Source organism: Crocuta crocuta, unplaced genomic scaffold (genome assembly GCF_008692635.1).
Source record: "Crocuta crocuta isolate KB4526 unplaced genomic scaffold, BGI_CrCroc_1.0 scaffold388, whole genome shotgun sequence".
Classification (NCBI taxonomy): domain Eukaryota; kingdom Metazoa; phylum Chordata; class Mammalia; order Carnivora; family Hyaenidae; genus Crocuta; species Crocuta crocuta.
Window position 1 is genome coordinate 1,172,418 of NW_027528867.1, and position 26,303 is coordinate 1,198,720.

General features: G+C 40.7%; 1 protein-coding gene across 2 annotated transcripts in view; it reads right to left on the reverse strand.

Moving 5' to 3' along the window:
• The window catches only part of TAT (tyrosine aminotransferase), a 70,284-nt gene extending 44,214 nt beyond the window's left edge, over window positions 1-26,070 (reverse strand). The window contains exons 1-13 of one of the 2 annotated variants that reach the window (XR_013333227.1): window positions 26,028-26,070; window positions 24,876-25,122; window positions 24,610-24,714; window positions 22,105-22,172; window positions 20,391-20,549; window positions 20,052-20,190; window positions 19,442-19,494; window positions 18,511-18,663; window positions 17,769-17,897; window positions 17,339-17,422; window positions 16,662-16,760; window positions 14,946-15,106; window positions 8,338-8,418 (exon numbers count right to left, since the gene is read on the reverse strand). Coding sequence is in view for 1 of the 2 variants with exons in the window: in XM_077756351.1 (XP_077612477.1) it covers window positions 14,966-15,106; window positions 16,662-16,760; window positions 17,339-17,422; window positions 17,769-17,897; window positions 18,511-18,663; window positions 19,442-19,494; window positions 20,052-20,190; window positions 20,391-20,549; window positions 22,105-22,172; window positions 24,610-24,714; window positions 24,876-25,110 (1,365 nt within the window). In the remaining variant the exon portion in view is untranslated. Of the gene's footprint in view, window positions 1-8,337; window positions 8,419-14,154; window positions 15,107-16,661; window positions 16,761-17,338; window positions 17,423-17,768; window positions 17,898-18,510; window positions 18,664-19,441; window positions 19,495-20,051; window positions 20,191-20,390; window positions 20,550-22,104; window positions 22,173-24,609; window positions 24,715-24,875; window positions 25,123-26,027 lie in introns of those variants that run through there. The other variant, XM_077756351.1, reaches the window with a different exon arrangement.
• Between the last annotated feature and the right edge of the window lie 233 nt (window positions 26,071-26,303).

The following is a 26,303-nucleotide window of genomic DNA, read 5'->3' on the forward strand; positions in this document are numbered from 1 at the left end:
GAGGGAGGAAGGGAGACAGAGAGACAGAGAGAGGCAAATTTCTCTGTGAGCAAATATAGAAAGCCCCCAATTTATACACACAGAACACACACACATATACACACGTAAACATACATTTGTATATTTAAAGGAAAAAGGCAAAGTACAAGACAGTGATTTCATGCTATTTTTTTGGTTTTATATTAAGTTTCATAATTAGTTTTATATTAAGGGGAGAATATATCAATCTGTATTCAAATTTGCTTGTATATACCTATATTCCATGGAAGGATATAAGAGACAACAAAAACAATGACCCTACAGGAATAAGGCAGGTTGGATTCAAAATGAGGAGTAAGGATGAAAGAATACTTTTACTACATGACTCTTTATTCTTAAAATTTTGAGTCTTATGATTATATCACCTATTCAAATAATTAAAAAGCCTGGCAAAATGTTGTTTCCTAATAAACGTTTCATGATTTCCCTATTTTATATTTAACGAAACTGATTTTGATAGTGTGATTTTTTAACATTTTTTTATTTATCTTTGAAAGAGAGAAAGACAAAGCATGGGGCAGGGGGAGGCAGAGAGAGAGGGAGACACAGAATCTGAAGCAGGCTCCATGCTCTGAGCTGTCAGCACAGAGCCTGCCATGGGGCTCGAACTCACAAACCTGGAGATCATGACCTGAGTTGAAGTCGGATGCTTAACCGACTAAGCCACTCAAGTGCCCCATAATTAGTTTTTTAAGATACTTGTAGACAGTTGTGAGAAAAAATACAGAGGGATCCAATATACATTTCATCTACTTTCCCCCCAAAATGACAACATCTTGAAAAGTTGTAGTACAACATCACAACCAGGATATTAACCTTAATACAGTCAAGATACAGATAATTTCCATCACCATTGTATGCCATTTTAAAAATATTGAGGACACATGATCTATTAAATGAAATAACATATTTTCCAAATCAATGTAACTAGTATAATCTCACATTAAAAAAAAAAAAAAAAAGTCTAGAAGGAAATCTAGCACAGCCAAATAGGAATAGTGATTACCTCTGGGCATGAGGATTATAGGTGGTTTAACTTTTCTTTTTTCTTTTATAGTTTTATAGTTGTTATCTTTTCTGTTCTTTTTTTAAAAGAGGTGAAATTGACATAACAAACAATTAGCCATTTAAAACCATACAATTCAGTGGCATTTAGTGTATTTACAATGTTGTACAACCAACTCTCCTTAGTTTCAAACTGTTTCATTGCCCCAGAAGAATACCCCATATCCATTAAGTTATCACTCCCCATCCCCACTCCCCCTATCCCTTCCACCAAACTCTAAACTGCTCCTTGGCTCTATAGATTTCCCTATTCTGAATATTTCATACAGAAGAAATCACACAATATGTGACCTTTTATGTCTGGGTTCTTTTATTTAGCATATTATCAAGGTTTATCAAAGTTGTAGCATGTATCAATACTTCATTCCTTTTACTACATGGCAATGAGAAACAGTGAAATCTGGCCATGTGTAGCAACATGGATGGACCTTGAGGGTGTTATGCTGAGCGAAATAAGTCAGGCAGAGAAGGACAAATATCATATGTTTGCACGTATAGGAAGATTAGGAGGAACTTGACAGAGGAACAAGGGGGAGAAGAAGGGGAGAAATGGTGGGGGAAAGGGAGAGAGGCAAACCATGAGAGACTCTTGAATGCTGACAAAAACTGAGGACTGACGGATATGGGGGGGAGGGGGGGACGGGCATGGAGGAGGACACTTGTGGGGATGAGCACTGAGTGTTATGTGGAAACTAATTTGACAATAAATTATTCGTAAAAAAAAATACTTCATTCCTTTTGATGGCTAAATTATATTCCATTAGACGTATATACCACAATTTGTTTCCCTATTTGTCTGTTGATGGACATTTGAGTTGTTTACACCTTTTGGCTATTATAACTAGTGCTGCCAAGAATATTTATGAACATGATTTTATTTACATTTCTATTTGCAATTATTCTAGATACATATAAACCTAGAAGTAGAATTGCTACTAGTTGTATGTTTATCTTTTCCAGGAATCAACAAACTGTTTTCCACAGCAACTGTACCATGTTACATTCCCACCAGCAACATATAAGAGCTCCTGTTTTGGGGTGCCTGGGTGGCTCAGTCAGTTAGGCATCTCACTTTAGCTAAGGTCATGATCTTGCAGTTCATAAGTTCAAGCCCCGTGTTGGCCCTGTGCTGAGAGCTCAACGCCTGGAGCCTGTTTCAGATTCCGTGTCTCCCTCTCTCTCTGCCCCTCCCCCCTCATGCTCACTCACGCTCTCTCTCTCTGTCTCTCTAAAATAAACATTAAAGGGGCACCTAGGTGGCTCAGTAGGTTGAACGGCCGACTTCGGCTCAGGTCATGATCTCATAGTTTGTGAGTTCGAGCCCCACATCAGGCTCTGTGCTGACAGCCTGGAGCCTGCTTCCGATTCTGTGTCTCCCTCTCTCTCTGCTCCACCTCTACTTGTACTCTGTCTCTCAAAAATGAATAAACATTAAAAAAATCAAAAAATAAAATAAAATAAAATAAAACATTAAAAAAAAATTTTTTAATATGTAAGAGTTCCTATTTCTCCATGGCCTTGCCAACATTTGTTACTTTATTGTTTGTTTTTGTTATAGTCATCTTAGTGGATAAGAAGTGAATTTGCACTGTGGTTTTGATTTTCATTTTCTTCATGACCAATGATATTAAACATCTTTGTATAAGCTTGATGGCCACTGCATATCTTTTTTGGAGAAATGTCTATTCAAGGGTGTATGATTTTTATTTAAAAAATTTTTTAGTATTTTATTTTTAAGTAATATATTCAACATGGGGCTCAAACTCAAGACCCTGAAATCAAGAGTTGCATACTTTACCGACTGAGCCAGTCAGGTACCCCAAAGGTGTATGGTTTTTTATTGTATCATTAATGATGTATTTTATTTTACTTTTTTTTTAATGTTTATTTACTGGGGTGTCTGGGTGGGTCAGTTGGTTGAGTATCTGACTTCGGTTGAGGTTATGACCTCATAGTTTGTGAGTTCAAGTCCCACATCAGGCTCTGCACTGACAGTTACGAGGCTACTTGGAATCCTCTGTCTCCCCAGCTTGCCATACTCATTCTCTGAATAATAAAGAAACATTAGGAAAAAAAACTTTTCAATAAAAAGTTTTAAAAAATAAAATGTTTATTTATTTATTCTTGAGAAAGAGAGGTAGAGAGCAAGCAAAGGAGGTATGGAGAAANTAGACGTATATACCACAATTTGTTTCCCTATTTGTCTGTTGATGGACATTTGAGTTGTTTACACCTTTTGGCTATTATAACTAGTGCTGCCAAGAATATTTATGAACATGATTTTATTTACATTTCTATTTGCAATTATTCTAGATACATATAAACCTAGAAGTAGAATTGCTACTAGTTGTATGTTTATCTTTTCCAGGAATCAACAAACTGTTTTCCACAGCAACTGTACCATGTTACATTCCCACCAGCAACATATAAGAGCTCCTGTTTTGGGGTGCCTGGGTGGCTCAGTCAGTTAGGCATCTCACTTTAGCTAAGGTCATGATCTTGCAGTTCATAAGTTCAAGCCCCGTGTTGGCCCTGTGCTGAAAGCTCAACGCCTGGAGCCTGTTTCAGATTCTGTGTCTCCCTCTCTCTCTGCCCCTCCCCCCTCATGCTCACTCACGCTCTCTCTCTCTGTCTCTCTAAAATAAACATTAAAGGGGCACCTAGGTGGCTCAGTANCTTTTCAATAAAAAGTTTTAAAAAATAAAATGTTTATTTATTTATTCTTGAGAAAGAGAGGTAGAGAGCAAGCAAAGGAGGTATGGAGAAAGAGGGAGACAGAATCCCAAGCAGGCTGTACACCATCAGCATGGAGACTGAAGTGAGGCTTGAACTCACAAACCAGGTGATCATGACCCGAGCTAAAACCAAGAGTTGGACGCTTAACTGACTAAGCCACCCAGGTGCCCCAATGAGGTATTTTAAAACAAAGTGATTAAATTTTATAATACTGTTTCTGAATGGAATTTTCTATTACTACTGATGAAACTTATAATTTCAAAATGCATCTCATTGTATTAATTAAAGTAACGGTAGCTGCTATAACAAATAAATCCCCAAATGTCTGATGGTTCAAACACAACTGGTGTTTCTTTCTGGCTCAAATAAAGCCCAACATGTTCACTAAACGGCTTTATCAAGCAGCAATGCAGGCACTCAAGCTCCTTTTAATAGATAGCCCTGTCATCTTCAACTCAAGGCTTCTGAGGAGGCACTGGTCCAGTATTCATAAAAGGACTGAAGCAGTGCTGAGGGCCTGTGAGGCTGGAGACCATGCACCAATGGCACCAGTGTACCTTATTTTAATTTTAAGTATAAAGATGGGAGAAGGCTCATGGTTAGATTAATCCCAGGTACAGATTTTGCATGCTACAGATGCTACAGAAAGATAAGGAAGCTGAGAAGCTGCAGTGGGTGGCAAGAATGTGGGTGAGTATTGCACCATGGAATATACATAGAAAGAAAGAGAAGAGTGCCGGGAGCCGCACCGGCCTCTCTGGATGGCAGTCACAGCGAGGAAATGGCAGTGTTTGCACAGCTCCTGCCATGGAAAATGAAAACTGGTATCTCCTGCTACTACTGGCTCATGTTGTGCTGGTATTGACCAGGCCTCACAATATTACATATGACCAATATTCTGAACACAGATACCTCATAAGGAAAAGCATATTCCTGCCTTTGCAAGAGAGATTTTAGATGAAAGCTCTGTGGATGATTGTCAAAAGGCTCTTCCTATCAGCCTTGCAGATCCAAGACTTAGATAATAAAGGGGGTTAAGAACACAAGAGTTACAATTGAGCCTGGCCCCGAGACAAAGAGCCTATTTTGGGGTTAAGGGCTGAACATAGTTACTACATATATCTTTGCTAATTGGTGAAGCACGGCAGTCCCTTCCTCAAGGCCTACATTCCACAAACACCCTCCCTTACACTGGCAGCTGGGATGAGGATAGATAAGAGTGGTTAAAACATAAACCCAGGCACAAAGACGGACACATTTAGGGCCCTCGTGATAGTTTCCACAAACAAACCAATTCAGAATCATTCATCCTCTTGAGAGCCAAACAGAATGACTCCTAGCTTATCCATATACAATTTAACCTATATGTTATCCTGTTTTTCACTAAGAGCATCCTGTTAATTCCTTGGTTGTAAATTCACTATGACTGGGATAATTCTGCAGAATATCAAAAACTTGTTATCGCAAAAGGCCTCCCATTGTAGAAATTCCTTTCTCTGACTTCATGTTGTTGCTGAACCTTTAAATAAAGACACCAAAACCGACAGGACAGAGATGCCTGCCTCGTGATCAGAAAGAATCTTGGGGCTCTCTCACTCTCTCTCGCCGACACCGTCCGTCCTTCAGGGACCCCTGGACCTGCCGGAGCCGGCCTCCGACAGAAGACTAACAGTGCAAGAGAGTTAACGGACTAGGGAAAAGGAATGGAGAGATTAAAGGGGTGAACAAAGTCAAGGTGTAAACTTGTGAGAGAGCTGGAGGGCAAGCAGGTTGTGAGGAGTATAGGATGTATCAAGGTTTAAGATTCCTAAAACAGTCTAATTCCAGGATGATAATGAAAAACAAAGGTGTGGCTGTGGGAGTGGGGGGTGGCCATAACTGGGCAGGAACTGTGGTTCCCTGGGTTTAAGATAGGCAGGAGACCTTGAGGTTAAGGCGTTGGTTAGTTGGGTCATCCACAGAAGTGTTGGAATTTCCTGCACGTCAAGGCCCTAAGTAAATGAAGGAGAGTGCACAAAAAGGGTGTAAAGTAATAAAGCCTATGTTTTAAAGAAGGACAGTTATTGCATGATTCTGAGAGAGGAGAGACCCTAAAATGACAATAAGAGTCTAGACTATGAAGAGAAAAGCAAGTTCAAACTGGCTCTAGGCATGGCAAGGCCTCTGGGGGAACAGCCAAGTTACAGTTAATGCAAAGAGGTAAAGGAACTGTTCTAAAGAATTTGGGAATGACGGGGAATTTTATCTGCTCTGGAACAAGGATTCCAGGGGGAAAGAATGGAAGGAGGACGTATCAGATTGAAGGGAGCTACAAGTGTGGGGAATTTCTATAGCCATATCTGAAACGAGATAACGTGAAAACGTTTGTCCTTCAAAACATCTAGATATGCTGGATCAAACCTAACAAACATTTTCAGATTCAGAGCTAAGCTTGCAAGAGAGTAAGGGAATCTCCCACAGAACACAAATAAAGAGGGGCTGAAACCTAGGACGATGAGAGCATGCTTATGCTGGTGCTGGCTGGGCAACCCAAGCGTTTGGATTTTGACATTGCGAGAGGAGCCCTTAGGCCCAGGTATGGCCAGGAGTTAAAATTTAGATTCTGCACAAAGTCAGAACTCTCCCAATGCTAAACTTGAATGAAAAGATGGATTTAAAAGAATTCCTTCTTGGTCTGGCTTCTGAGAAGAAAAAAGAAAAACAACTCTCCCATGAGAATCTTTAACCACGGGCATTCATTCACATGGGTTTGGTGTTCGAATGTATTCTACCTGAATTGTCTGGGACCCCAACTTAAGAAATTCACATGAAAAGTGGTTCTTGTCTGAGCATTTTAATACTGGACAAGAGGGAGAGAACAGGTGTTGGAGAAAACCTAGCAGTCCTCCGCTTTAGTCTACATTTTCGTTGAAGAGAAATATGATCAATACAACACTTGCAAGGATAACAAAGGATTACATTAACATAAATTGGGGGGGGGACATGGAATTGAAATAGAAGATAAAGAGGGAAAAGGAATAATGTAAAATTTCTAGTATCACCCCCGTTAAAAAATACACTTTCCCGAGCTAAATTCCATTTAATAGACATCTGGGGTTTAGAGGACCCAGTTAAATGACACCACAAGGAAGCAAACCAACATGTGTAGAGTATGGGACAGTTCATAGGACAATTATTTCTGCAATGAGTCAATGGCATGAAAAGATTAAGAGGTATTTAAGAGACCTAAAACTAAAAGTAGTATTTGAACCTTGTCTGGATCCTAATTTGAATGAACCACCTATAAAAGACATTTTGGAGACAAATGAAGAGATCTGATTATTTGAGGCAATGTGATACTGTGATCAAGAAATTATGTTTTTAGAGATGCATACTGGGCATATGAGGAAAAAGATACATGCCTTGGATTTGCTTTATCACCCTTAAACAAAGAAATCAAGCAGGAAAGAATAAACATGGCAGAGTCTTTTTTTTTTTTTTAACTATTTTTAACAGTTATTTATTTTTGAGAAACAGAGACAGAGCATGAATAAGGGACAGGCAGAGAGAGGAGGAGACACAGAATCCAAAGCAGGCTCTAGGCTCTGAGCTGTCAGCACAGAGCCCAACGCAGGGCTCAAACCTATGAACCATGAGATCACAACCTGAGCTGAAGTCAGACTGAGCCACCCAGGTGCCCCAGCAAAGTCTTGATAATGGATGATGGGTACAACGCTTAAAAAGCACTAATGTAGCGGGGCGCCTGGGTGGCTTAGTCGGTTAAGCGTCCGACTTTCGCTTGGGTCATGATCTCGCGGTTCGTGGGTTCGAGCCCCGCGTCGGGCTCTGTGCTGACTGCCAGCTCAGAGNAAAACACTTTGTACCCTAAGATGAAACAACAATGATGAAGTCACACCATTTAGTTCCAGTCCCTAAAAAAATGGTTTTTTTAATGTTTATTTATTTATTTTGAGAGAGAGAGAGAGAATTTCTTATTCTTCCCAATGTGGAAGCCCAGCTGATGCTTTGCCCTGCTTCTATAATAAAAAACCAAAACTAGGAAAAAACACTTTGTACCCTAAGATGAAACAACAATGATGAAGTCACACCATTTAGTTCCAGTCCCTAAAAAAATGGTTTTTTTAATGTTTATTTATTTATTTTGAGAGAGAGAGAGAGAGAGAGAGAATGAATCCCAAGCAGGCTCCACACTTCCAGAGCAGAGCCTGATGCAAGGCTCGATGTCACAAACTGAGAGATCATGACCTGAACCGAGATCAAGAGTCAGACACTTAACTGACTGAGCCACGCAGGTGTCCCTCCACAACAACAAGAAAATTTTTTTTATTAAGTAAGACCTAGTGTGGACCTAGTATAACACTTACAATGGTGTTATACCTTTTAGAATGCCAATGTCTAAAATAATGTCACAATCTCTGTGGACACGGTTAACATGAGCAAAAGTTACTATTTCCCATCATGAACAAAAACGAAGCTGGTCATTTCATGGCTTCTTACCTTTCTTTTAAAAACTTGAAATTTCTTTAAATGCCAAACAAATACTTGAATGGATCTTCCTGAAATCTGACTCCTTTGTACCTTTAAAAAGGAAAACAGTGTATGAAAATACAATTCACATACTGTAAACTTCACCCATTTAAGTATAAAACTTAATGGTATTTAGTATATCCAAAGTTATGCAACCACTAACACAATCAATTTGAGAACATTTTTATCACCTCCCCCAAAAAATCCTGTACCTGTAAGCATGCACTCTCCAACTTCCACCCCCCCATATACACCCTCATCCTCAATTCCATGCAACCACAAATTTATTTTCTGTCTCTATGAGTTTGGCTATCCAATATATATATATATATATAGGATATATATATATTATATACAAAATATAAATATATAATATATCCATCATCTGATGGATATTTGGGTTGTTACTATCTTTTGGCTATTATGAATAATGGTGCTATGGACCTTTTTTTTTTTTAAATTTTGATAGAGAGAGAGAGAGGGAGAGAGAGCATTCGAGCAGGAGAAGGGCAGAGAAGGAGAGAGAGAGACTCCCAAGCAGGCTCCACACTGTCAGAACAAAGTCCGATACAGGGCTCAAACTCACAAACTGTGAGATCATGACCTGAGACGAAATCAATAGTCGGACCCTTATCCAACTGAGCCACCCAGGTGCCCCCCATCTTAACCATTTCTAAGTGTAAGTGTACAGTTCACTAATGTTCAGTATATTCACATTGTTGTAAAACAAATGTCCAGAACTTTTTCATCTTGCAAATATGAAATTCTATACCCACTAAACAACAAATCCCTTCTCCCCACCAATGCCTTGTAACCACCATTCTTTCTGTTTCTATGAAAGTGACTACATTAGACACCTCCTATACTTGGAATCATACATTGTCATTTTGTTACTAGCTTATTTCATTTAACATAATATTCTCAAGCTTTATCCATGTTATAGCACTTCCTTCCTTTTTAAGGCTGAATAGTATTCCATTGTACGTATACATTCGTTTAGGCATTCATCCATCAGTGAAGATGTGGATTGCTTCCACCCCATGACTTTCATGAATAATACTGCTATGGACATATATTTGCAGACTCTGCTTTCAATTCTTTGGGATATATACCCAGAAGTAGTATCGCTGGATCATATGATAGTTCAATTTTTAGTTTTTTGAGGAATTGCCATATTTTCCATGGTGGCTGTACCCTCTTACATTCTAACCAACAGTGAACAATAGTTCCAATTTTTTCAAACCCTTCCAATACTTCTTTTCTCTTTTTCTCCCTTCCTTCCTTCCTTCTTCTTCCTTCCTTCCTTCCTCTCTTTCTTTTCTTCTTTCTTTCTTTCTTTCTTTCTTTCTTTCTTTCTTTTCTTTCTTTCTTCTCCTTCCATCCTTCCGTAGTAATCATCCTAATGGGCATGAGGTGATATCTTATTGTTGCTTTGTTTTGAATTTCTCTGATAATTAGTGAGCATCTTTTCACCTTTCATCTCCTTGGTTAGATTTACACCTAAGTATTTTATTCTTTTTGATACATTGTAAATGAAATTTGTTTCTTAATGTCCTTTTTAGATTGTAAATTAATGTATAAAAACTGATTTTTGTGTGTTGGTTTTTGTATCCTGCAACTTTGATGAATTCAGTTGTTAGTTCTAGTAGGTTTTTTTTATGACTTTGCTTTTTTTCATTTTTATTTTTTATGGAAGTACAGTTGATATGTTCTAGTAGTTTTCTTATGGAATATTTAGGGTTTTCTACATATAAGATTATGCCATCTAATAAGAGAGATAATTTTATTTCTTCCTTCCTAATTTGGATGTCTTTTATTTCTTTTTCTTGCCTATTTGCTTTGGCTAGGACTTCCAATTTGATGTGAATAGGATTGGTGAGAGTGGGAAGCTTGGAAAAGCTTTCACCATAGAGTATGATGTTAGCTATAGGCTTTTCATAGATGGCCTTCATTATGTTCATACCATTTCCTTCTATTTCTAGCTTGAGTGTTTTTATCATGAGAGAGTGTAGAATCTTGTCAAATCCTTTGTCTGCATCAATAGAGACAATCATATTGTCTTGCCCTTTATGTTTTTAAATTTAATTTTTATTTATTTATTTTTTTGAGAGAGAGACAGAGCATGAATGGAGGAGGGGTAGAGAGAGAGGGAGAAACAGAATCTGAAGCGGATTCCAGGCTCTGAGCTGTCAGCACAGAGCCCAAGAGGGCTCAAAATCATAAACTGTGAGATCATGACCTGAGCCTAAGTTGGACGCTTAACTGACTGAGCCACACAGGTGCCCCCTATTTTTATTTATTTATTTTTATTTTAGAGAGTGTGCATGAGCAGAGAAGAGGGGCAGAAGCTCCATTGCAGAGCCTGATGCAGGGCTCAATCCCACGACCCTGGGATCATGACGTGAGCCAAAATCAAGAGTATGACACTCAAGGACTAAGCCACCCAGGGGCCACTCATGCTTTATTTTGTTGTGGTTGTGTATTATACTGATTGATTTTTATATGTTGAACCATTCTTGAATTCCAGGAATAAATCCTACTTGGTCATGGTGTATAATCCTTTTATTGTGCTGTTGAATTTGGACTGCTAGGATCATGCTCATCTTCTCTGTATTGTTACAATTTTAGTATTGTACTACCAGATCAAGAACTCCTGTGGCTTTATTTTTTAAATGGGGCATAATGTGGGGTGACTGGGTGGCTCAGTCATTTGAGCCTCTGACTCTTAATTTCTGCTCAGGTCATGCTTTCACAGCTGGGAGGCTGAGCCCTGCACTGGGCTCCTCACTGAGCATAGAGCCTGCTTGATATTCCCTCTCTCTCTCTCTCTCTCTCTCCCTCTACACCCTCCCTAGCTCGTGCTCTCTCTTAAATAAACAAATAAGGCATAATGTACATTGAATTCCATAATGTACTTTGCATTTCAATTACCAAATGAGTAAATGTCTCAAAGGGCAAGAATTCTTTTCCATGCCCTAAACACTGACAAAAATTAAGACACACTTGCTAGTTCTTCTACTTGTTTCCTTTGCACAAGTGGCATCACATCCTACATAATATCCCTCAGTTGTAATGTCAGAAAGTGACTGCTTCTTTGGAAGATGCTGTCTAACAATTTCACTCACAAAGAGCATCCAGATTTGTAGATTCTAGGACACCCTATGAAACTTGTTTGTAAACACACCCAGATTGCTTGAAATAAATAAGAGCATGAATTAGATGTACTGAGAACTCAGTTCTTCTTCTCCAACGAATTCAATAAGTCAACTTTTAGAGTACTTAAAATACAGCCCCTCCTGAAAATAATAATAACGTAACAACATAAAATACAGCCCCTACTGGTAGTAATATGCGGAGTGTGTGGAATATAGCAGTGGATTCATTCATCCGGCTGAGTAGGGATTCGAACATATATGCCAGGTACTCAGGACTATGAAGGACACAATTCTTTGGAGAAAAGTTCCAGGGACGGTTGCCAATTGACAACAGCTACTGGGAATTTCTGCTTCTGTTTCACAACTCATCGGACTTTCTGGGATTGGCCCAGAGCTGGGAAAAGAAATAAATGTACAGTTCACTTATTTAACAGGTATTTACAATACCTAAAGATGATGTCTCAACTTCCGGGAAGCCTCTTGCCAGATGTGGCCCAGACAGGGGGCAAAGGAGGAAGAGAATCTCTCCACAGGGCGCGGGTCCGGGAAAGACGTAGGATGAGGAAACAAAACCGACGCCCCAAATTGGGCGGGGTGGGAGCGAGTGGGGGAGGGAGGGGGACCAGCATCTGCGGAAGGGATCCACCCTCGCCGACCTCTCAGGCTCTGCGCCTGCGCCCTGAGCGGTCCTACGTTCCTCACGTCGCCCCTGACAACGCATGCGCCTTGAGCAGCGCGGCGCTTCTACTCGCAACCTCGCCTACGCAGCCGGGTTTGTCTCCGCCCTACTGCGTTCGCATCCACCTGTCCCGGAGTTGTTGGCTTCTGGGCACTGGGGTGGGACGTGATGTGACACCTGGTGTGTTGTACTGGCCAGTTACCCTATAGGCGGTGCTGTGGCCTAGAAAGAAAGGTGAAAGCGCAGACCTTCTAACGCATTCTCCTGCCACTGCCATGGAGAAGCATCTGGAAGCTGTCTCTGGGGGAATTTTAATCTTATTTGGAAGCAGCCACGCACAGGGGTTCTTTTTTATTTAGAAACACCCTGGAGGTAATGGACACCTCAGAAATATCATCCCTTCTTTGTCTTCCGTAGGAAGCTGAATTACAAAGCTCCATAATAGTTACTTTATGGGTGCCGGGGACACCTGGGTCAGTTAAGCATCTGGCTCTTGATCTTAGCTCGAGTCATGATCTCTTTGTTAATGAGTTCCAGCCCCGCATCAGGCTGTGTGCAGTGCAGGCAGAGCAAGCCTGCTTGAGATTCTCTCTCTTCCTCATTCTTCCCCTCCCCTGCTCGCTCGCTCACTCTCAAAATAAATAAACTTAAAAAAAAATTTAAATACTTTGAAGAGAGGAGAGAAAAAAAGGAAAGCTTCACACACATGGTTACAGGTATATTTTTGTCTTTGCATCTTTTGAAATGCGTCGAGTGTGCATGTGTTTTTCTTTTAAAGTTTGAGTATGTCCTTGACTCTTATCAAAATGTGGACAGAAAGTCGCAAGTTTAAGAAATCTGAGTAGAATTCAGTAAAGCTGGATGGAACTATATGTACGTGTTAAGATAAACCATCTTGTGTAAGCCACCAAGCTTTCCTGAATATTTTTGGACAGAGATCTTCAGGGGTTGGGGCAAGGATGGTATAGGAAAAGAGGAACTAGACACTTTCGGAAAATTATTGGGAGTGGTGGCCTACAGGAAACAAATCTTTATTATCTCTATTGTTGTATGTTCCTCTTGGATTTGCCAAAGAAAATTAAAAGGTTAATTTTAGCATGAACTCACTAAATGTGGACATTTGATGTTTACTTTTGTAAAGGAAATTAATTGGGTGTGATTGGCAGGGTTGAGACCTCAAGTTCCTCCTCAGGATAAGGAAAATTTCTTTTAGTGAGTAATCTGCAGACTGATTATGGTATACTCCTGTCCCCAGCCATGCAAGATAACTTCATGCTCCCTTCTGTAAGGGAAGTTTTGAGGGAAAATTTAGTTAACTGTGACTAAGAGGATTTGCAGAGAAAAGGTGGATAATGAAAGATGTCTGACACCTCTCAGTCCTTGGGTCACCTGAACCCATTCAGTTTCATTCACCAGTGAGTGGTTAGCAGATGTAAAGCATAGGAATTTGGGACCAGAGATTGGAGTTAAAAAAGTTGAAAGTGTAAAGTCAAAGGCCAGAGGTTTAAAACGTTGCTTCTTAGTTTGCCTTATTTATAATTAGGAGCCCAGAAGATGAGCTCCCAAATAAAATATTTTAGGAATAGTGTTTCTTAAGTAACTCCAAATGTCAGTACATGGACAAGGAAATAAATGAAGCTTAGTGGGTAATACATCAATCAGACTGAGTAAAGAACAGCTCCTAGAGATAGGAATTCCCCACAGAGGAGAAAAATCACATCACAGAAGAGGATACTTAGTAAAATTTATTTTTTTAAAAAAGAAAAACAATAATTTATGCTCTTGGCAAAATAAAGGATCTTGTCAATATAAATGTTTCTTAGAAAACATATGAAAAGATAATATAATATACATATCAATAAATCATTATCAACCTTACAGCAAAAGCAGTGATTCCATAACAGTGATAAGTGAGAATATTTCTGGCCCCTACACCACTGGAAGTTCCTATGATTCCTCCTTTTTTTTTTTTAATACAGCTGTGCCCTCATTTTAAGAAACCCTGATGTACACATATCTAAATTTAGAAAGTCCATTGATTACCTTTACAATCAACAATTCTGATTGATTGATTGATTGATGTAATCTCTGAACCCAATTTGGGGCTCAAACTCATGACCCCAAGATCAGGAGTCAAATGCTCTACCAACTCAGCCAGACAGGCCCCCAACACGATCAACAATTCTTTAAAAAAAATCATGGAAAATATTTCTGTAAGGGATCTTTCAAATTAGCAAACTTTCATAATGTGTTTAGAATATAATTAACCAATATATGTGTTCCCAACTTCTCTCATTATAGTTCTATTGCATAAAGTGAGGTATACCTGAAGTGAAGCAGTAACAGAATTGGGCCTCAGACCTAACTGGAGAGAGTATATTCTTACTTATAGTATGAGGAAATGGTTGGGGGCACAAATTCTCTCCATCTTTTGTTTCTCTTATTGTGAGCTTTTAATTTTCTTGTCTCTACTGCTTTCTGGTAAATGTTGTTTACCTAGTACTCTCAGGAAAAAAGGAGGAAGTCATATAGGAGGGGGCAGATTAATGAATGAGTCAACTCCAGCAGAGCAGAGTGAGAGGAGAATCTGGGATTCAGAGTGTGTACGTGGACATAGCTGGGGGAAAGCAGGAGCGATTCTGAACCCTTGACATGCTTTTGAGGCCCCTCTCCCAGTAGGGGCACCTGACCTCCCTTGAGGAATAGCAAGGCTGAATCCAGCCTTCCCCAGATGAGACACATACTCAAGAGAATGGACTTGGGCCTATTTGTCACATTCCTCCTGGCTGCCTTCAGCACAGTGATAGTGTAGCTCACAAAATTCTTGGATCCGGCTGCAGGCCTCCAGCATCATCACTTTGGGGACTGTGATTACCACTCGGAAGAAATTCGGGTACTCAAAGCACTGCAAAAATAAAGCCTGTTATTCTCATAGCAATTGAGTCCGATACTGAACCACCCTACAGTGGCCAGGGTCCTAATCAGCAAGAAGCATTGATGTCATTTACTCAGAGCTATCTATTCACTCAGTTCCACTGTGGAAGGTGAAATAAAATGGGGTCACTTATGTTAAGGGTTTGGCTTTTTTTTTTTAATGTTTTTTATTTATTTCTGAGAGAGAGAGTGTGAGCAGGGGAGAGTCAGAGAGAGAGAGGGAGACACAGAATCCGAAGCAGTCTCTAGGCTCAGAGCCAGCTTTCAGCACAGAGCCCAACGCGGGGCTCGAACCCACAAATGGTGAGATCATGATCTGAGCCGAAGTTGGACGCCCAACCTACTGAGCCACCCAGGTGCCATGTTAAGGGGTTTTAAAATGGACCCAGAAGGCCATTAAGGAGATGGACCTTATGTACCTCTTCACCCATGAAACCATGAACTTTTGAACTGGGCCAAACCACAGATCTCAGAAGGACTCAGCTAGAGTCTTGGTTCTTGCTACAGTAAGAGACGTAGCTTAGTGATAGCCTTAGTAACCAATTCAGCTAAGATTAGTTTTCTGTCACCAATCAATCAAAATTATTTATAAACAGCATATACAAGCATTCCTTTTTGTCTTTAAAAACCCTTGGGGGCACCTGGGTGGCTCAGTCGGTTAAGCCTACAACTTCAACTCAGGTCATGATCTCACAGTTCATGGGTTTGAGCCCCACATCAGGCTCTGTGCTGACAGCCCACTGAGAGACTGGAGCCTGTTTCAGATTCTGTATCTTCCTCTTTCTCTGACCCTCCCCTGCTCGCGCTCTCTCTCTCTCTCTCTCTCTCTCTCTCTCCCCCTCTCAGAAATAAATAAAACATTAAAAAAAAAAAAAAACAACCTTGGGGCGCCTGGGTGGCTCAGTCAGTTAAGCGTCCGACTTAGGTCAGGTGAAGATCTCATGGTTCATGGGTTTGAGCCCCGCGTCGGGCTCTGTGGTGACAGCTCAGAGCCTGGACCCTGTTTCAGATTCTGTATCTCCCTCTCTCTCTGACCCTCCCCTGCTCGCGCTCTCTCTCTCAGAAATAAAACATTTAAAAAAACAAACAAAAAAAAACCCCTTGACTTTTGTTCTGGGGAGTGCAAGGACACTATTTGGGTCACCACCCAAATCTGTGTTCCCCAAACTGCAATTCTGAGACACCAAATAAATGTTTCTGTTTTATTTTTAGCCCTGCTTCTTTTCTTGGTTGACACCATCATTGGGGTGCTAAGTCTAGAAACAATTCATCTTAAGAGGGACTTGTGGGACAGGCCTGTTTTCCTTCACCTAAAATGTTCAGCCACAACTTTTCTTCCTGGTACAGATGGGATAATGATGGGGGAGAAACAAACTTTGAATAGAGGCCATGAGACATCAGTGTGAATCTTATCAAATGAGAATACGCTTTGTTGAGGGGGGAGAAACGGTATGCTAAAGACCAACTCAACCCAAGGCTCTAGAAACCGTTGGGAATGTCCTTAACTGAGAGACATTAACACTCACCGTTGCTGGGAGGCAGTGGACTGATTGCTCAGCAACTAACCGCTCTGTGAACTCCACATCATTCTCAAATTCTGGGAAATGTTCCATCTCAATTCCAACCTATACCAATAACAGGGAGAGACAAACTTATCAGGAGGGAAAACAGGCCAACTCCCCATGCCAGAAACTAAGGTAGAGACTGCTCTAAAAAATATCTTGGAACTCTACTACTGATAACTAAGAGTTCTAACACTTAGGAGCCCAGGGAATTTTTCATAGGGAAGAGAGGATATATTTATATTAATATCCTAGTTTATTGAAGCATTCCTCCCTGGATGTTGATAAGTGAAAGCTGGAAATGGAATGCCAATGTGTCTCTAAAAAGGGAACATCAGCATTATGAGCCAGGCCATTGTTGATTGCATGGAACTATCTCACCAATTACAAGATATTTAATGTCCCCAGTCCACAAAATGCCAATGCCCCAAGTTATTCTGCAAACAGGGACACCTGGGTGGCTCAGTCAGTTAAGCGCCCGACTTTGGCTCAGGCCACAATCTCACGGTGAGGTGAACAGACATTCAGAACAAAGCGATTCCTAAACTAACAGGCCCGGAAGCTTAGCTGGTTGTCTTTGTGAGTCCTGCAGACCAGCTTCTGCTTGCCTTACAGCAAATGCCTGCCACCTACATACTTACCATGAGGTACATGGCCCCAGAAGGGCGAACTGGCCGGAGTCCTGGGATGGCAGCTAGTGCGCCATAGCAAAGGTCAGCATTGGACTACAAGAGGAGGCAGAAAGATGTCAAGGATCAAAATATAAGTGAAAGAAAACCACGTCATCAAAAGTAGAGCCCATGCTGGAGGCAGGGAACCTAAGTTTGCTCTGTTGGCATAAAGGGCATAGGAAATCGGCAAAAAAAATCCTATCACTTGAAGCTTTTGGCCAGGAGCAGAGTGAATTGCCAGGAATGAGAGACATGGACGGGCGGATAGTTACACAGATGCCATCTCCTTATTTGGAGGTCCCATAATGGAACACTGCTCCAGAAACGAAGACCCGTTATTCCTAACCGCGTCTGCGGCATTCCCACACTCCCAAAGTAAAAGGCTATGGGCTGCCCTTACCTTCAGGAGGCTCAGAGTGTTGTGGTAGAAGTCCTGAGGGGTGCGGTGTAGGATGCTTTTCAGAGCACCCTGAACAATAGTGCAGGGTCCCAGGATCCGCTGACTCAGTTTCACCAACCCATCTCGGATCTAAAAGACCGCCAACCCACAAGCATACTATTTAGCCTTCGTTAAGCATTCCAGGTTTAGGGATTCTGGTTCTGGCCACTCTTTCCATCAAGTTTGTAATCTCTAGGGAAGTGGTGGTGCATGCCTACTGGCACCCTTAGATCAGACCACCGTGGTTTGTAGCCCAGCTCTATCACACACCTGCTGCGTGACTTGGCAAATTATATAATGTCTCAGTACCTCGGTTTTTTCAACCGTAAAAAGGAGATAATACTATGGTCTCATAGAGTTGTTGGGAGGATTAAAGTAAAATAATGCGTATCAAGTGCTGGTACATTTATAAGCCTGTGAACAATATCAGGGATCATTATAGCTATTGTTTCCTTATTTGTGGTCCTAAAATTAGAAACAGATGGAACTTCTTCATACAGATACAAGAAAACTGAGTTTTGGAGAGGAATAACTCAGTACCATCTTTACCCAACATCTTTCAGCACCCAGTACTACAGGACCAAGAAGAAAGAAGAAAAAAGAACACTACAGCCAAAAAAATCACCTCCCAACCAGTGTGCATGCAAAGTAAATATACATATATATCCTAAATTAGGCATCCTGGTCACCTCATTGCTCTTACCTCATTGCCAAAAATGTCTCTTCGGTCATGGATGAGGATCCAGCCCAACCTCCAGCCGGGAACCAGCCAGCGCTTGGCCAGCCCTCCACAGGACAGGATGGGGACGTTGCTGCTGAGGGTGGCCAGAGGCTCAAATTTGGAATCCGAAAACACCTGAGAAGAGATGCCTGCAGTTGTCTTCTGACTTTCCTCCAAGTCCCACACCTCCCAGCCTTTACTTTGTACAACTAGGGACAGGACCTTGGATTTATGGGCTCATCCTACCCTGAAGCATGACTGGGAGCCCAGGAGGCTTGAAAGGAGACTATATAAAGATATATAACCTGGTGTCTGGTCTGGATTAAAGGAAGCCTACAATGGGGATACTGACCCTATGCCAAGAATATGTACAACTCAACGAAGCTCACTCTAGGGAATGAATGCTTGTTGGAATTAGAGATTTAAAAAATAAAATAGGTGTCCACAACCCTTTACCTGAGGTTCCTGGGCCCATATTTGTTGCAGAATGCAGGATTGTTTGTATTTTAGAGAAGTTACCCTGGATCATATATTATGTAACACCCCCAAGGCAGGTGGGACAGTACTCCTAATCAAGCATATTAACATTTCTTTTCCTTTCCTTACGTTCTTGACAAATATATAGATCTGTAAGTGAGATACATAAGAAATCTACAAATATCTTTATATCAGGTCAAGCCAGGTTTTCCCACCAAATGAATTTCAAAAATCTTCAGATTTGTATACCTTTTTAGACTTCAGAAAACTGGTTAAGGGGTGGTAGAATCTATATACACTTTTAAGAGTGCAGGGATACTGATTTGTGTACTGAAATGATTAGGAATTACTTCTGGTATTTTTGACGCCACCTCTAAAGGTCCCATGAAATAATTTGGAAATGAGATTTTAGTCATATATCCTGCCCAAAACTTACCATGTCTCCATAGATCTCATCAGCTAAGATGGGGACACACTGCCTTGCAGCCACTAAAAATAAGAAAAACAGGTTGAAATCATTTTTCTTGTTGTTGTTGTTGTTGTTGTTGTTAAGAAGGCTTCACACCCATCATGAAGCCCAACATGGGGCTTGAACTCATGACCCCGAGATCAAGAGTTAGATGCTTAACCAACTGAGCCACCCACACACCCCCAGGCTGAAATGTTTTTTAATGTGAATTGCCTTAGCAATTAATATTTGTCTGCACTTACTGTATTTTGCATTTGATATTTATGTGTTTTGTTTCCCTGTTTAAGAACTATAAATTCTTGCCCTCTTCCAGGGTACAGAGGCTAAATATGCCATTTGATTGACCAGATATTTCAAACCCACTCTTCCACATATGGGAATAGTGAAGAGGCAAGTGCTGCCTTTTTCTCTCCTACTTGTAGGCGAGGCCTCCTGTTCACACCGTGCACTGGAGACCCCAGTGGGCCTCCCCCACCTCCATCCTCAGCTTGGAACTAACCCTTTTCTCATTCCAAGAAACAGCTCAAGGATCCTATTCCTATATCTTCTCCTGTCAAATGAAGTCTGATGGACTTACCAGCCAGAATTTTCCGGAGATGACTTTTACTGAACACTGACCCACAGGGGTTTGATGGATTATTAACAATGAGACAAGCTGTCTTTTCATCAATTAGAGATTCCATTTGTTTCAGGTCAATTTCCCAAGACTTCTCTGGCTGGGGAGGAAGAAAGGGTGAGATTAAGATGGTTCTGAAAAATTGAGGGGGACTATTCACTTAACAGTATATTCTAAATAATAAAATGTGTTTGTGGCCTCCACCACCTACTTCCAAATCTTTCTGTGCTAAGACAATGGTCATATATTTTTACAAAGTTGTAATTGAGCACTGGAGTCTAAAATTAAAAAGTTGTTTACCAATAGATTGTAGAGTTTGACCTCAATTCCCATTGATTCAGCCAAAGTCCTGTAGAGAGAGAAACCAGGTCTCGGAACTAGGATGTTTTGTCCTGGGTTGGCCAACACAGCTAAACAAAGTTCAATAGCCTGACTGCAGCCACTAGTCAGAATGACATCCTGTGAAGAAATAAAAGGTTCATTTTGTTAGGGGTTCCAACAGCAATAGGAGAAGAGACATTGTCAGATGGGTGAGTGGGGAGCAGTCATATACTTACTTTTACAAGTTCTCAGTAAAGTAGTAAGGTCGGTACTAAGCCAAAATTGAAAAAAAAAAAATGCTTATGTATGTCCATATCTAAATGTTGAAAGTATTGACCACGTAAAAGAAGTAAATCACTTTAACAAGGACATGTCGGCTGTGACTCAGCAGACTTCCATTGGAGAACATTATGACCTTGGACTTTTTCACTTGGTTATTGATTTACTTTTGACCAGAAATTTGAAGCACTCTGAAATACAGACTGAGGACACCTCTTACGTTAAGAAATATCGACGCACAGGGGCGCCTGGGTGGCTTAGTCGGTTAAGTATCCGACTTTCGCTTAGGTCATGATCTCACGGTTCGTGGGTTCAAGCCCCGCATCGGGCTCTGTGCTGACTGCCAGCTGAGAGCCTGGAGCCTGTTTCAGTCTGTGACTCCCTCTCTCTCTGACCCTCCCCTGCTCACGCTGTCTCTCTCTCTCTCTCCTAGAAATAAATAAAACATTTAAAAAAAAAAGAAATATCGACGCACACAGTCGATGATAGAGGGAGAGTGGCATTTAAAGTTGGTGCTGCCATCGATACAATATTCCATATTACCTCAATCCTCCCATCTGAGTGAGCTTTTTTTAAAATATTTATTTATTTTTGAGGTATAGAGACAAAGGGTGAGCGGGGGGAAACAAAGAGAAGGAGACACAGAATCCAAAGTAGGCTTCAGGCTCTGAGCTGTCTGCACAGAACCCAACAAGGAGCTTGAACTCATGAACCATGAGATCATGACCTGAGCCGAAGTTGGATGCTTAACCGAATGAGCCACCCAGGAGCCCTCCATCTGAGTGACCTTACAGTGAATGATGGAAGCTACAAATTTAAGAAAGATCCTATTGGTAAAATAAAAAATGTTACTTATTTGTTGCTATGAATTATTGTTTTTTAAAGTTCTTTTGCAGTGGGGCGCCTGGGTGGATTAGTCGGTTAAGCGTCCGACTTTTGCTTAGGTCATGATCTCGCGGTTTGTGGGTTCGAGCCCTGCGTCGGGCTCTGTGCTGACTGCCAGCTCGGAGCCTGGAGCCTATTTCAGAGTCTGTGTCTCCCACTCTCTCTGACCCTCCCCTGCTCATGCTCTCTCTCTCTCTCTCCTAGAAATAAATAAAAATATTAAAAAAATAAAATAAAATAAAGTTCTTTTGCAGAAACTCAAATGTAGGTGGCCCTCTGAGTCCTTTGAGCCTCCTTAAGAAAGAGAACACCACATAAGTTGTATTCAACATCATTACCATACTGTAATGATATTAAATATCATCAGAGATTAAGTGGCCTCACCCTATGAGAAGTTCTCAAATTGCTATAGGGAAATTCTTCACACTTTTTGTTTCCTGAAACCCATATTCCTTGTAGAACAGAAACAAGGAAAAAGGTGTGGCTTTCCCAATATTGCTTCAGAGCCGTTACCTTGTTAAAGGCCTACCTTAGCTTCCAGGGGTGCCTCGGGCCGGTGGTAATAAGAAGCAATATCCTCTCGACTGGATAAGTAGCCTGAAAGAACGGAAGGAAGAAACCGAAAGTTTGCATCCGGCAACTGACCACTATACCCTAGAGTCAAAAGGGCCTCAGCTACCTCCTTCCCCAGCTAAGAGCACATACTGTTCAGTTTAGCTCTCAGTCAATATATGTTTAAATTATGTTTTACAAATAATAATCTCAAATGTGTAAATAGTAACAATGAGAACTTTCCAAACTATAAAACACTCTACATCATCTTGCTTACTATGTTTTATTTTTCATAAAAAAACAGTATTTAGATTATTCCTAAATCCCTTCCAGGACTGTATTTTTTGAAGCGTTGTAATCAATGCATTTAAGTTTTCGGTCCCTTTTAAGTTTTTTACATTACATCATATACCTATTAGGGGTTTTGCACATTTTTTTCTTTTAATATCAATTCTTACACAATATTTCCAAATGTTGGCTTACAAGCTTGAAGTAGAGACAGCATCATGCAAATTATGTTTTGCAAAATTGCTTTACAAGAAGACTCCATTCAATAAAGTCCAGATGCAATATTTCATAATGTTCCACTTAATAGTTAGAGATAAATGTCTTGAATTTATAGAAATCAGCACTTTCTTAATTATTAATAAGGAAGATAATTTTCCTAGATAAATGTGATGATCTATATTTCCTTAGGCATGAAATGTTCATATCTTTTGAATATTTGTCAAGTGGAGAATTGGTTTTGTCTTTTCAGGTTGAATCAGTTCCCTAATACTTTGGGTATAAAAGTTATAAACTTGTTTTATAACCTAATTTTTGGTCTTATTTTGTTGATTTTTGTTGTATGAAACTTCATAAAACATAAACAATCAACCTAAAAATTATGTCCCTCAGACTCTTTGAAGTGTTTTTAAAATTGTATTTTAGCACAAAACTGGATTTGTTTCCTACATGAGAACTATATCACTATATCTTGCCAGTTGTGACAACATGGATGGACCTAGGGGGTATTTTGCTGGGTGAAAGAAGTTAGACTGAGAAAGACATATTCCATATAATTTCACGCATATGTGGAATCTAAAAACAACAAACAAATGAACAAACAAAAAAAGCAGAATCAGAGCTATAAATACAGAGGGCCGCCTGGGTGGCTCAGTCAGTTAAGCGTCCGACTTCACCTCAGGTCATGATCTCACAGTTTGTGAGTTTGAGCCCTGCGTTGGGCTCTGTGCTGATAGCTCGGAGCCTGGAGCCTGCTTCGGATTCTGTGTCTCATTCTCTCTCTGCCCACCTCCCACTTGTGCTCTTTTTCTCTCTGTCTGTCAAAAATAACTAAATGTAAAAAAAAAAAAGAACTATAAATACAGAGAACAAACTGATGGCTTCCAGAGGAAAGGCGGAAGGAGGATGGGCAGAATGGGTGAAGGGCAGAGGGAGATACAGCTTCCACCTATAGAATGAGTAAGTCATGAGAAGAAAAGGTGCAGCATAGGGAATATAGTTAATGGTACTGTACTAGTATAACGGTGACAGATGGCAGCTACCCTTGTGGTGAGAACATAACGTATAGAGATGTTGAATCACTGTTGTACACCTGAAACTAATGTAATGTGTGTCAACTATATTCAAATAAAAAATACAGATAATTTTTAAAAGGTAAACAATATGTTTCTAGACGCACATATAGATGGGGGAAGGGGTGTGTGCAACACTAAAATAAATGTTTAATGTGGAAATGTTTAGTAGATGGAGACAGTTGAAACTAAATAAGAATACAGATGGGGAAAATGGGTAAAGAGGTCAACTGTATGGTAATGGGCAGTAACCAGACTTGCGGTGATCACTTCGTAGCATATACAGTTGTTGTATTATACAACTGTACACCTGAAACTTCTATTTCAAAAACATCTAAATAAGAATAACTTCTCTCTGTCAGAAACAACCTTCTCCTTTTCAGTGGGACAGCCCATTCTTTATATTTTAGTTCATTTTTATCTCTTTCTTTAAGCTGAAATAGTTAGAAATGCACTTCAATGTGAACAGAACATTCAACCACATGGTGATATTTGGCCATAGTTAAAATAAGTGTTGACTATATAGAGAAGTGGAAATGAAGCCAAGGAGCTATTTACATAGTGCAATAAGTAAATTAAGGACCCAGAAGCTCAGTAAACAAGTAGCTGCGAAATTAAAGGCCTTCATACGAAAATTTGCATTGTTATTTGAAAAATAAATACATGAACGGAACAAAAGAGGAGGAGCCAGTGTTCCAAAGGAAGCCAGGAAAGGAGCTGAACCCTGCTGGCTGTGTTTACGCATTCTGAGATCCCTACCCCCAAATCCAAATGGTCATTTTATCTTAGCCTCTTTCTTAGGATCTATGAATCAGGGAAGCAAGAAGAATTACTAAAAATTTACTCCTAATAGAAGAGCACTAACGATTTGTACGCCACCAGACAGAGTCTCAGGAAGAGCTTACCAATGGAGGGGGCATAGCCATTATACTTCCCCGAGTCCAGAGCATCTTTCATTGCTTGGGTGACTTCAGGGTCTGTAGGCAGGTTTCCAAACACAGTAGGGTCCCCTTTTCATAGAAGAGGAGAAAAAAAAAAAGAGCCAACAAGAGGTTACTCTTCCATGCCCAGTGCTTGGATTCCTTCTCTACTCCCATCTTCTCCAACCAGTTGCGAGGATGGTGCTAAGGAGCAACAATGACTATCCCTCACCCAAGAGTCCCCAACTCACCAATTGACAGAGCAATTGTGGTTTTGTTTGGATTAGGCTTCACCTTCGTGCTGTCCACAATGGCCCGGATGGGATTGAAAGTTTTGTTGGACATGTCTGAGGGCTTCACGGACCATCTGGCCTTTCTGCCTTTCATTTTTCCTGGCAGAGAGCTTCTCGCACCGATGTTGACATGCACATCCAGAACTGAGGGAAGGTTGCTGTTGCTGTTCATCTGAATCATATATGAGTCCATCACTAGCAAAGCCTATGAGGAAAAGGAGGTCCGTGTGACACTAAGAACAGGGCACCATCCTGGGAGGCTATATTCGAACCTAAATATATGGGTGATTTCACTAGATGTCTTTCCAAACTGCTTTGTTGGGTCACATTTTCATGCTTTGTTTTGTAAATAGGGGGAGTTTTAAGACTTTTTGCTGAGATGGGGGGCGCCTGGGTGGCTTAGTCGGTTGAGTGTCCGACTTTCGCTTAGGTCATGATCTCGCTTCGTGGGTTCGAGCCCCGCGTCGGGCTCTGTGCTGACTGCCAGCTCAGAGCCTGGAGCCTGTTTCAGTCTGTGACTCCCTGACTCCCTCTCTCTCTGACCCTCCCGTGCTCGCGCTGTCTCTCTCTCTCTCCTAGAAATAAATAAAATATTAAAAAAAAAAAGACTTTTTGCTGAGATGGAAAATAAAGCAAGAACCCATTTTATAATATTAGCAAAGACCATATTATATACACAGTATATAAGTATTATATACACATATTATATACACAGTAGATAAGTATTAAGACCATGGATACTTATCCTACTGTGAAACTACATGCAACCATAATGTCCATAAAAGTTTAACTGCTCTCAGTGAAACTGAGGGGGAAATGACATGAAAATCGTGAAACAAAGGATATTTATGTGTTGCCTCCTTTCCATACAAAGCCTATCCAGGGGTCTCCCTAATGCTTCAACAGACTGTCTTGCTCTCTGCAAACAAGAACCAGGAAGGACCATTCCACATTGTTAGAAATTTAGTGTTAGAATTGTCATTAGTAAAAATAAAGTCCTATCCCATGAGCATCTTAATGTCCTGTTGAAAAAAGAAGTCAATACACCATAAAGAAGAAAGCATACATCCCAGTTACCACCACCAGATTAGCTGAGGCTTGAGAGTTTACCTTCCAACTACAGGAGAAACTGCTCTCCTAGGACCCACACCTGGAACCTTTCTTAGTCCTTCTTTGACAAGTCACAGGGACAATGGCCTCAGATGCAATTCTTGGCTCCTGAAATAGTTTGTACAAATGGGCGTTGGGCCTGGAATCTTCCTGCTATTGGTTAGGGTGAGAACTGGATGGCCAGCCCTCCATTCCCTCCCCTTCCTCACTTGCTGCTGCTTCTCAACTCTAACTCTTCCCCCACCCCCACCACCATACCAGGAGTTTGTCCTCCCT